The sequence below is a fragment of the Pleuronectes platessa genome, chromosome 16 (genome assembly GCF_947347685.1).
Source record: "Pleuronectes platessa chromosome 16, fPlePla1.1, whole genome shotgun sequence".
Taxonomy (NCBI): Eukaryota; Metazoa; Chordata; class Actinopteri; order Pleuronectiformes; family Pleuronectidae; genus Pleuronectes; species Pleuronectes platessa.
This window is the reverse complement of record NC_070641.1, coordinates 14,670,153-14,683,078: the sequence shown is the minus strand read 5'-3', so window position 1 is coordinate 14,683,078 and position 12,926 is coordinate 14,670,153. Positions and strand designations below refer to the sequence as shown.

The window sequence follows — 12,926 nt, the reverse complement described above, 5'->3', positions numbered from 1 at the left end:
CTGCATAGGAACACAGATAAAATAAAGTCATCGCTAATTCCTTTACAACCCAAGGCCTGCTGGACTGACTGAAATCAAATGCTGCCATGTCCACGTAGAGGCAGAGGGACAGAAAAGAACCCCCCCCCCCCCGCAACCTACTGCAGCCAGACAGCCAATGACAAGCACAGAGAACCAGGCGGCAGTAGAGGAAAAAGGAGAAGTGATTGGTCGGCTGAAAGGCAATGGAGGCTGGTGACTTACGGATGGTCCTGTTCCCTCAGAACTGGGACAATTCTGGACCCAAACTGGAAGGTAAAGAGAACCCTTGGGTTTGAATGGCTCATGTCTCAGATCATGCACGGCTCACATTTTGTTTTACGACACTGCTGGTTAGTCTGGTGCACGACGAACATATACAGGTTGATAGTAACAACTTTTGACTGAGATGAGGGATGGGGGGGGGACAGCAGGTACACACAGTTCATGCTCCACATGCGACGTACAGCGCTGTATGCTCATTTTCAAATCTAAAAACGTGTGTGCTTTCACTGTCAATGCAATGCAACCGACAGGCAGGTGTTCAGAAGTACCGTCCGCTGAAAGGAGGGCACCGTTTTCTGTTACACAACTCAAAACACGAGCCCGAAGAAGATCTACAATACGACCAAAAGAGGAGGCAAGGCAGGCGGATACATACAGTACACACACACGCGCCACAGCACACCACCAGACCCACACACACACACACACACACACACACAGACAATTTTCTTTCACAGAGCAACACAGATGCTATGGGGGTTACTGGGGGATCAGGGGTGAGGGTGAAACATGCTGAGGGGCGGAGAGTTTCAGACCTTTGAAGAGTTTGAAACAAGGAAGTAATTCAACAAAATGTCATGTCACTGACAGAACAGACTTCTCGTCAGACCAAACTGTTTATTAATATATAGAGATATGTTTTATTTAGAATACCTTTGTAAAAACTCACCATACATTCAAGGTCAATTTTTAGTAATCACATTTTCTGCTTTCCCTCCACAGCATGCATAAGATAAACAATTCAACTAATCAGTAGTTTTTCTCATCGTTTCTGCAAATATTGTAATTTTTTTTCATACAAGGACAATAAGTTAGATTTTTAAAAGAAAAGACCAAAAAACAAAAAAATAAATAAACTACATATTCACTCAGGGAATACAATCATAAATAACAGTGAGAGCTGCAAAGAAAAGCTGTGGTTTTGTCGGTTCCCCCTAAAACTAATTCACAGCTGTAATTGAGGATACTCAACAAAATGATCAGAGACCCCTACCAACTCACTGTAGCTTCAGGAAACAGCAAAGTGAACAAATGAAAATGTGTTTTTTATTTCATCTGTTTTATACTGGCAGTTAATTCAACCAAGAAAAAAAATAACTTTCTCTGGGGCCTGAGGGTGTCAAATTTAATTACAATTTTAATATTAAAACCTGTTTTTGCAATGATCATAATACAGTGCAATTTGGAGGACTGACTGAAACAATTGATAATCTATATATATGTGTGAATATATATATATATATATATTTATATACATATATCTATACATATACTGTGAATTGTTGAAGCTCAGTTAGAAAATTCGCTTTGTTGCACAGAAAGTATGCGTTTCGATAGAAAAGAAAAGAAAAGCAAAGTAAGGCAAATATGACACACACACCCTCTGGACAGAAAATCAAGTCTAGCACTGACACGAGGAAGCACAGCGCCACCTATGGGATCTCTCAGAACAGAAACACAGTAATCTGCTGCACAGCCTTACTTTGAACAAAGCTTTTTTTGAGCGAGTGTGCAGATGTATGTATGTGTGTGAGTGTGTGAGTGTGAGTGTGTGTGTGTGTGTGTATTGGGTGGGAACTTGATAACACAGGGCCCACGTGTGCTTATAAAAAGGCCATTCAGCGAGTGGCTTTCAGTACAATGACATTGAAGTCGTTTGGCACTTGTACAGTACATGAACATGTCCTTTAGTTTGACAAAATGACACAACCATGTACATGCATGAAAGACAAGCAGTAGCAAAGGCAGTCTCTTGAGAGATCAGTCCGTGATGGTGGACTGTGATCAGAGATAAAGAGTATTCAGAGTCCATATCGCTGCATGCCGAGCAGGTAGGGCCCGCTCTGGCTCTCTCGCTCAACGCAATCCTCCACCCACCAACCGCTACTGTCCGCACCGACGCCACCAGCAGCAGCACCCAGGACGGACGGAGGGAGCAAAAGGAGGGACCCGGGGAGGAAGAGAGGACAGAAAGGAGGGATGAAACTGGCCTCTTCCACTTGGAGAAGGGGTGTGTGTGGAGGCAGAGGACGAGAGGTGGAGACAAGCGGACAGGAGGAGGGAGGCTAAGAGGAGGGAAAAGATGGGGAGGAAGAGGCCCCTGTGCTATCCGGAGCTGTCTGTGTCTGTCTGTATGTCTGTTCTCACACAGTCGAAATCAATTTGCCATCAGGACTGTCACTGTGGAACAAAGAGAGAAGGAAGCTTGCCAGGTCGGACACACTCAGAGAGAAATGGAGAAAGACAAGACAGGCACAGGGAGGCAGGGTAGTGTTTAGGAAGCATGTAGGTGGGGGGGGGGGTCAGGAAAATCTGCGTCGCCCCCACCTACAGGCAGAACTCCAAACACACCCGCCGTGACCAGGAAGATTGGACTTCCAATTCCCTCATCAACATGGTTTCGCCCAGATATGGTTTCTGATTGGATGTCGTTGCCCTTTTTGAATTTAGTGAATGTTTGTCATTAAAAAAAAGTTGACTAATTACTGTTGATGAGAAAATCATCAAGTCATCTCCTTAGCTGGAGGCACCTAGGGTTAGATTAGTCTGTGAGGGGTGAATACACCCTGCAGGACAGTGTTGTCTCAAAAATACTGATACACAAAACCACACACACACACACGTACACACACACACCCTCGCACGCACACACGCACGCACACACACACAGAGCAGACGGGAGTGTGTGGAACAGCTACATGTGGATACTGTTGCCCAAAGCCCCAGACTGATGATTGATGAAGTCAGCATGAGGTCTACTGTCACAACAGGTACTCAAAACAAAACTGCACAAACACACAACCCACCTCTCTCTTCTCTCTCTCTCTCTCACACACACACACACTCTTTTGCAGGAGCACACACAATTCTACACACGTACCCAAGTAAAGCACACCCTGATTGGACAGAAACGGGCACAGGATACATCTGAACCCTGACCTTGCACGACCCTGGTGAGTCAGCTAGGACTTGAGGGGATCACAGTTAAAATGCCCTTTATGGGTCACGAGGGCTCTGACTATAACCTGAGACACTGACCCGACTAGACTGTAGTCAGTGTTACGTCAAAAACACGGAAAGAGCAAAGAGGACAAAGAAGACAGTAAAAAGATATTCAAAAGGAAACACTGAGCATACAAATGACGAGGTCGGAATAATAAAATAAATGGGGAGCCTGAGATTAACTATATATATATATTAACTATAATCTTCATGAATTCTGAACTGATTAGTTGATCGAGAGGAAATCAATGGCTGACAGTTTAGATCTGCTGTGTTCAACATCTTTAGATTTTGGACTAAGTGTCTGACAGGTCTATTTATTGAAAACGACTACGGGAAACAGTGTTAAAAACTAATGAAAATAATAATAATGAAAAAAGGATCAATAGCAAATCATAAAAAACAAAGATAGTTGCAGCCTTACTCCTGTAAATATAGGTAAGTGTACTTTATATCAGACGCTCTGTGGGACCTTATTATACCAAAGCATCACAACGTATTAAAAATATTAATTGTATACATAAAATACTATACTAACAGGTCTTAAAATACTTTATAAGGTTAAGGAGACATGATGGAGTGAAAATACTGATTTAAATTCAAACAACAATTCTGAATCTATTAAAGATTTAGTTTTGTAGGGCTGTTTTTTTTTCTCATAAACTAATATTTGCTCCACCACCACCAGTTCAAAAGCCTCATCGTCACCAGCACACTGGAAAAAACTGCACTTTGTATAACAGTGTAATTTTTGACTCTACACCAAACCCAAAACTTGTGTGGGATGTGGACGTTGATCAGTTGCCTTGCTGTCTCTTGTGTGCTCCAGCTTCTGCATGCAGCTCAGGTAAAATGACATTTGTCTGAAGTTCTCGTGTCTATTACTTAGCAGATTTCAGTTCATCCACCCGACTACCCAAGATATAAAAACTTCAGATGGCATCAGCAGTCATACAGTATCATTCTTCTCTAAGATGACGGGGCAGAGGAGGCACTTACCTTGTGGCAAAGCGGCCGTCATAATCCTCAATAGCAGGCTGAAAAGAGAGAATGGATTTGGTAAACGGATTTGTATTTATATAGCGCTTTTCTAGTCTTGATGACCACTCAAAGTGCTTTACAGTACAGTTTTACATTCACCCATTCACACACACTTTCATACAGTTCATCTATTCACAGCACTTTGTTATTCTATGGGGGGCCATTCAGGGTTCAGCATCTTGCCCAAGGACACTTCGGTATGCAGATGGGTCAGACTGGGGATCGAACCGCCGACCTTCAGGTTGGAGGACGACCACTCTACCCCTCAGCCACAGCCGCCCAGAGAAGTGACGTTCATTTGTGTTTGCATGCTGTACTTACATACAAACACTAGGTGGCAGCAAATACTGAGCAAAAGTCTTATCTTATTATGAGATGCTGCAGGATTACTCATATCCAATTATGCAACATAAGTCTAAAACAGATGGGGGGGCCCGCAAATTAACTGAGCGAGTGTAACGAGTGTAGAAATTGTATTATTCACGGGTGACGGAGTGGAAATTGGACCTACCTGTGGGGCAAAGCCTGCCATGCTGTAGGGCCGTGGGCGGGTCTGTGCTAGGCTCTGTGCCAGCAGTCGGGCGGTCAGGCCATAGTCAGGGGTGGGCAGCGATCCATCGTTCTCCAACAAGTTCCCTGTGCTGCTACTTTTCCCGTGGTGCAAACTGGGGAAGTAACAAAAGGTGTCAGACCTGGTACTCGTTTGGAATCATTAAGTCGGCCGGGCCGTTTGTGAAAAGTGCAACGTACTTCACTCTGAGCTTCTCACTGTCGCTCTCGGGCAGAACACGCGTGTAGGAGAACGGGAACCAGCCACGCCTGAGAAGTGAGTTGAGACCTTGTCAAACCTTTCAGAGCACTTAATGTGGGAACTAATGTTTATGCAATCTTACCCGAGTGGATTCGGGCAAAAAGTGAATTAATGAATAAATCACTTACATCTTGTTCTTCTCATTCTCCCCGTAGTGCCAGCCGTCCCGGGCTTCAGGCACTAGCAGGGTAATGACGTCGCCCTCGGAAAAGCTGAGCAGGGTGCCGTTGTCTCCGGCGGCGTGGGAGAAGATGGCCTGGACACGAGCGCGCCCATTCTTCTCCAGCCCTGCAGCCATGGAACTGGATCTGGGAAGGGTCCGTGTCTCACCTGAAGGTTTTGCAGACAGGCACAGTGGACAAATATAATGATTAAAGCAATTAGGAGTTCATTGAATGAGATTCCCAGAAACTCAAGTCTCCGGTGACAAGTAATATTCATGGGTTGGGGTTAGGGCATCATCTTAAATGTGCTTTTGCTTTTACGTCCCTCTGATTACTTACCCACAGGGTTCTTATTCTTGGCGGGGGCAGGCCTGCGCACAGGGAGGGTGTTGGAGTAGACATCGCTGACCTGTCTCTGAGGCTGAGACTGGGGCGGACCCTGTGCCTGAGTCTGAGGGGACGAAGGCCTGACTTGAGACACGGACATCGTCCCTCCATCTGTCCAAAACTCCTCCCCATGGACTCCTGTAGTCCCATTGACCATGGACATGCCATCAGGGCCAATCAGCCTCTGGAATAAACAAGCGGACAAACGGGTTAAATAACAGAATGCTTAATACTGTCTTACCCTCTGGAAAATGACAGCATCCATCATAAAATGTTTTGATCGAACTTAAGTGATGATTAACATCTGCTGTGTTCACATATATTTATCCTGATAAAAACACTGCAGTTGGAGAAGTGAACTCTAGTGAGAATCTAGTCTGTTCGTCGCTGCAGATTCTAAACAGCTCATTAAGTTGAGTGGCGTCTTTAAACCGAGACTAGAGAGATGTCTCCCTGATTTGCTTCTTGATGGAGGGCTGAAGGGGGATTCACTGACATTGGGACAGAGCTGTTTGCTCCTTCACGGTGGTTTGGTGCTGAAGAAAATTAAGGTAAGTTCAGTCAAGTTATACAGTTTAGAAAAGTAAGGGGATTTATGTATTTTGTAAGTGTTTGATGTTATACCCAAGGCGTTCACTACAATTAATCATCAGAATTTGTATTATATACTGCATATTTATTATTATATAATAATACAAATTCTAAATAATCACAATAATAATTCATAACATTAAACATGCTTTTCTGATCAGCAAACATGCAAAGAAATAGAACTGTAACTCACCGCTGGGTGTCCGAGGCCACTGCCCATGAAGACGGCCAGCTCTGGGGGCACAGGAAGCGGCACGGCTCCAGGGATGGGGTCGGAGATGACCAGGTTGGATTTGGAGGTATGCAGGGGGCTCGTGCCCCCAATGGAGGCAGAGCCCATCTGCTGGGCTAGCAGCATGGCCCTCTCTGGCAACTTGTTGGGGTCCGAACAGGCCTGTTGCCACACTGGAATCTTCTGGGTCAGAAGGTCTTTGCCCTGAAAGGAGGAAGAGGTTGAAGAAGCACCAGAGAGAAATGAATACAAATACATAGATTATGCAGCACTAAAGAGAAAAGAGACGTCCATGGGGCTGAAATGTGACCCGAGAAAAACAAACAAACAGTTGCAGCCGTTTCTTTAATAAACCTTCAATTTTCCCCTATGTTCTAAAAACACTCGGTCCTCAAAGATATTTTCCTCACTGTGTATCCTTGACCACTGCCCTGGGCACAGCCATGATGATGTGCTGTGTGGGTGAGTCAGCGAGAAGGAACACAAACACGCTGTAACACAACATGCTGCCCGCTGCAGCATCTCACATGACCATTGTATAGAACCAGAGGTAAATGCACAGGAAGGCCCATGTTGTATATGCATGTACCGTATTTAGAAACATGCACACACACAAAACACAGACAGTGTCCCTCTGCATGTGCTAATTTGTAGCTCTCGCAGTGTCTTTCTCTCTCATACACACACACAGCAGATCCTCTGGGAAAGGGTTCTTCAGTTTGCTGAAGGTGAACTCTTCCCACGCACACCCCCATCCTGATTAATGACTAGACTCCATGTTGAAACACAAAGCGGCAGCATAGACCCCACACACGCACACGCACACACACACACACATACACACACAGCGAGCCCTCTTCCAGCCACATCTTCAGGCAGGCATTTCACACCCACCAGTAATCCCAGGAGACCGATGTAGTCCATTACCCAAGAGTTTTGATTTTGATGGGTTATGGATAGGCATACATTTGTAGCATGCACACACACGCGCACACACAAACACACACACACACAGACAGACAAACAAAAACGTGACTGAATCCTGCTTGATAACTATCCATTACCTTTGATGGACGATATCAGAGTAAATCTGTGAGCATTTAAAAACATTCTTCGATACAAATCTCAGCAGTGATGTGAAAGTAACGAGGAGCTGTTAGGACAATCTCTAGTGACTGTTGTTGTTAACAACATGTATGAGGAGTAATTCACATTTTGTCGCCCTGTTGATTGCACTGAGCTTTAATTTAAATTTATCTCGCTCTAGATTCAAGTCATTGCTTTTTAAATTGAATGACCGAGGTAGTTCTCACAAAAAAATAGGGGGGGGGGACACACTCTGCGGTGTGATGATGGATTACAGCTTCAGATAGGCTTGTCAGCGGGGCATTGTCTGCAGTCTTAATGAATTTTTAAAAAGACAAGGCCCCTATGATCGGTCAAAGCTAATGTGACTTTGAATTATAAATCTCCTCCTATGCTTTTTCTTGACTGAACAACGGTCTACAGCAGGTGAGCTCCAAATCAAACAGAGATGACTGATGGGGAGTATTTGTCTAAAACAACACAATAACACAAAGAGAACAAGTTAAATTTGATAAATTGCTTTTTATCTTGGTAGTCAAAAGAGAGAAAACTGAAAAGTTCACACTGCATGGCTTCCTGTCTTGTGAGTCCACAACTACATGACTAACAACGTCAACAGGGGATCACACAACGCACAACCTTTAAACCGGGAGAAACCCCCCCGACCTCTTAGTCATTTTGTTCATCTTGGCCTTCGACAGGCGCCGCCCGGACTTACCTTGCCGTGGTAGGCGCTGCTGTTCTTGGCCACGGCACACTGGCGGTCGACCAGGAAGCAGTACCTGCGCCGCTCCTCGGACAGGGCCGTCTTGTAGCCGTCAGCGATGAAGGTGTCCAGCTCAGTCTGCTTACTGCTGATGGTCTCCACAAACTGAAAGACACAGAAAGAAGCACAGTTAACCGAGTGGAATCATTTGTCACACTATCTACAGATTTCCTCTGGATCATATTTATCAGTGATGAACACCATAACTACCTCGTCCTGTGTGTGCACGTTAACTGAACATGCTTGCACTATATTCCATACTGCCTTGTGTCGATGCCACTATTCTAACAAGATATGAATCATTTATACATGTATACATTTCTCCTTCCTTCCTTAAACAATTTTTTGTCAATGTCAATGCACTTGATACTGTGTGTGTGGTTGTGTATGTGACGAATACAAGTTGAATTTGAAAAGACAACGGATTTTCTGGTGGGATAAATAAAAAGAAATTAGGCCATTCAAACATTCATTGGAACGTGGTGGGAAAAGGTTTGTATTTGGCCATCTGAAGTAGTTAGTCTCCTGATCCAGCAGAGGGCGATCACTTTCAGCCTGGCCTACAGCATGCCCTCTTGACCCTTCGTCGGTAAAGCCAGCCAGTATTGTGACATTGTTTTGCGGTGACAATGGAGCAAGCGAAGCCGTCCAGAGCAGACGATCGTGACACCAGACATCTGGCAAGTGGCAAGCGGAAGTATTTTGGGCTCTACGCCGCAGACAGCAAAGTATCGACTGTTTGTCCAAATTGCACCATGCAAATGCCTTATCACAAATCTGTGGGCCCAGCGGTCAGAGGAATGTCAAATATACAACCTTGTCCGATTTGCAAGTCATGTGAAATTCTTTAGAACTTGATTTTTGGAAAAACTGACACGAAAAGACACGCAAAACCTCAAAAAGCCCCTTATTTACATCAGGTAGATCAGTGGTCAGAACGTCTGCACAAGGAAAAGGACCCAGCTTTAACATCAGCAAGTCCATTTTGTAATGACACGCTGCTTCACATTCACACAGTTCCTCACATATCCAAACTCGGAGCTTCTCAGCACAGGACTAAGCAATTACAGGTTAAGTGCACCTTGGCAGTGATAGCTAAGCAAGGAGAGAGTCTTACTGCGGAACTTTGCCTGGCCAGATTTTCCCTGCCGAGTGCTTACGGAGACGAGCCAATTAAGGCAGAAGATCCGGCGGTGGGGCGGAGGAATAGACTTCGGACAATAACAGATAAGAGGTGTATTGATGCGGGTATGAGAGTGGGCAGCAACGGCAGAATGAGATAGAGAGAGAGGTAGAGATCCAGAGCTGTCGGTTTGTCTTAGCACGAGCTGTCTAAAAAAAGGGAAATGTCACTGGTAAATGTCTCACCGAGAGAGAGAGAGAGAGAGAGAGAGAACACGCACACACACACACGCGCACACACACACACACACACACACACACACAGGTCAGTGACAGTGGAGAGAAGCCACAGGGAGCCTTATTCTGTAGAACAAAATGTCATTTAAGGTTTTTTCTTTGTGTCCGTACACGTCAGGCGCTGTAGTCACCAAACTGGTAGCTGAAGGTTTTAGATCCCGTAGCCTCAAAGTAGGTCGACTGACTGGGTTCAGTTTCATGGCTCTAACACTGAAACATCTGCTGATAAAAACTGACCTAGAAATGAGTGTTATATTTACTTCTAATGATTTATACAAGACTGAACTTTTCCTGGGGTTATTCACAGGTTTCAAGGGGGTATATCTATTCCCATTGAATCAAGTAACCACACCTAACAAGGCTAAGTTTGTAGTGGTATATGAAAACACCAGACTCGTTGTGTGGTTTAGTTTAAAAGACCCGTCAACCGTTTATTTTTGACTTTTGGCTTTAGAATTTTTTTATTTCAGGTGACTTGTGTTCTCGAAGCAATAGAGTAGAAGGTTTTATATTTCATACATTCCTCAGGGAATCATTACCCCCGCCAAGGAGATTATGTTTTCATCCAGGTCCATTTGTTTGTTGGAGCAAGATTATGCAAATGCTAAAGGGATGGCTTACCATGAAACTTGATGGAAGGATGTTGTATTTCTAGAAATGTTGGGTTGAGAATCAGGATCAAGGGGCAGATCCAGGAATTATCTTTCTATCGCTTTCTTTAACATTGTGATATGAGGGATATCTTTGACTTTTCCCAAATTTCACAGAAAATAATTCATGATTCTTGTTGGAAAAAAAACAGGCATATTTAGGGGACTGATCCAGGGTGCAGATACAAATTAAAACCTGCATATAGTGAATTAAATGAGTTTTCATAAGAAGGACCTTAACGAATGCACTCTACTGACTGCCATTCTAAGTATGTAGACATTTGACTTGAGAATAAAGTCTAATTGTTGTTTCACGTAGTAATAGAAAATCGACCTGATCCATGGTGTTGCTGTTGGTGCTGCTGTGTCACAACTTCAGTTCAGTATTGTTCTCACATTATTAGAGAGAGAGAGTTTTACATTTTCCCACATTCCTCAAAGACTCATTACGTTTGTTAAGCCGGTGATCAGTTCCTGTGGTGCCATCACACAGTGCGGATGTATTTCACTTAGTAACCACCAGAGAACAGCACTTCCCTCACTGCCAGCAGCCAAGACGTTACCTCACAGGTATTCACGGGACAAAGTGGATTAACTGAACACAAACATTTTGAGGGATGGCCTTTCTGCATCAGCTCTAGAAGAAATCCATGAGGCAACTTTTAAAGGATAATGCTTCTATGAATGCAGCCGGACCTGACTCTATTCTTTCTGTTCACCTTAAAATAAAATTCACTTCTTATACCACTGGCCCAGTATGTTGCTCTAGCTCTGCACATGCAAGCACAGTGTTCAGGGAAAGGCTTTAGCATCTTCTCAGCAAGGTGGGTCGTGAAGGCAGGGACAAAGTTATGCTCCTGTAGATATGTCGCTGGAGCTGCCAACTTTTCTCTCCCAGCCTTTTTGTATCCTGTGAGAAGGTTACCAGAATGTGATGTTGTTTTGGTGTATGCATACTGCAGAGAGCGATAAAAAAAAAGACATAAAGAAAGAGAGAAGGTAGAATGGAGGATAGAGATATGCCAGAGGGACACACACGGCTAGTTTAGTTTGTGAATGGGTTTTTGGTTACACTCGACAACCGTTTAAAAGATTGCAACAAACTTGGCTGCCCCTGCTCTCTCTCTCTCTCTCTCTCTCCGCGGTGGAGTGACCCTTTTTTGTTTCTTTTTGCAGCCTCTGACTCACAGTCTGCAGGCCCCCCCCCCCCCCCCCCCCCGGGCACCTCGGAGCCGAGCTAATGGGAGCGACTCAACCGGTGCGCCCTCTCCTCCTGTCAAATCCACACGGCCCAATTCTCCAACCACTGCAAAGGTCACCAAAGTAACCCAAGACAATGAGTGCGGTGGGAAAAGCCCCTGCAGACACCAGTCACCATTATGTCAGAGCGAACCTCAGGTTACATCGCAGCAGGAATGACTCGTTTGGCAAAGGTTATGAATATAAATGAAAAACCTGCTGCACGTCAGTCCAGTTCTTACACTCAGACTTTAAGTGATCAGCTGTTTGTGAGTGTGTGTGTGTCTGTGCACCCTTACACACTGACAGATTCTAGATTTTGTTTCAATAAATTGTAGCAAACTTATAATTATTCAAATAAGCAACCTTCAATTTTGTCATCGTTTAGATATTCCTATCTCCTCATTCAGTCAGACTCTCACTTGTCATTGGCTTGTGGATACTTGGATGACACCACATGAGCAGTATGACGACAGTGTCCCATTTACTTCAATTGGATTGGATTTGGCTGCAACGCGGTTTGCCCCTGAGACTCCAGAAGCGTTTTATGGACTCAAACACTTCACCCACCACCTCCATCGGCATAGTGGTGAGTAGATAATGAGGGGATTTGAATTTTTTCGCTGAACTATTCCCTTTAAGACCTTTGACCCAAGACAGTGCCACAGGTGTTTGATTTAAACAGGACAAATACTTTAAACGATACACTGTCTTTTCTAATGAATGTTGTGAATACTGTTATTTTGCTGGCTTTCTATTGAACTTCTGTCCGTCCTGAGAGAGACGTGCACATTGATTGGAGAATTAACAGAAAGGGATTCACAACTTTTTCACAAAGCCACAAAGCAGGAGTGTTTATACCCCGTTTCAGTCCTGTGGGGATTCAAAAGCACTTTGCCGCACAGCTGAGAGCTGCTTGGGTCCACGCTTCTGTTTCCTCATCATCAGCAGCTTTAAGATTAAAAAAAGAATGGTGTTGTATTGTAATGCTCGAGGGCACAACAGAAAGAACCTACACCCACAGTTCCTGCATGAATCTGACATGCATGCGTGTGGTTCAATGCATCTGCATGAATATATCTATCCACAATTCCCGGTCTGAATTATTTGAGGTCTTTTATATTTTATGACAAAGCTGAAGAAATGAGCTGATGAAACATCTGGTGACATTAATTCCAAAACCCATCTCCTCTCTATGTGTCTGGGCCCTTATTAACAACCTATACGGTACGGA

General features: G+C 44.3%; 1 protein-coding gene across 3 annotated transcripts in view; it reads right to left on the bottom strand.

Moving 5' to 3' along the window:
- LOC128459281 (brain-specific angiogenesis inhibitor 1-associated protein 2) overlaps positions 1 to 12,926 on the bottom strand; it is a 51,500-nt gene that overhangs the window by 1,588 nt on the left and 36,986 nt on the right. For all 3 annotated transcript variants that reach the window (XM_053444406.1, XM_053444405.1, XM_053444407.1), the window contains exons 7-14: positions 8,337 to 8,489; positions 6,494 to 6,736; positions 5,662 to 5,893; positions 5,287 to 5,488; positions 5,098 to 5,166; positions 4,859 to 5,012; positions 4,306 to 4,343; positions 244 to 287 (exon numbers count right to left, since the gene is read on the bottom strand). In XM_053444406.1, coding sequence (XP_053300381.1) covers positions 260 to 287; positions 4,306 to 4,343; positions 4,859 to 5,012; positions 5,098 to 5,166; positions 5,287 to 5,488; positions 5,662 to 5,893; positions 6,494 to 6,736; positions 8,337 to 8,489 — 1,119 coding nt within the window. In that variant the 3' untranslated portion in view covers positions 244 to 259. The remainder of the gene's footprint in view (positions 1 to 243; positions 288 to 4,305; positions 4,344 to 4,858; positions 5,013 to 5,097; positions 5,167 to 5,286; positions 5,489 to 5,661; positions 5,894 to 6,493; positions 6,737 to 8,336; positions 8,490 to 12,926) is intronic.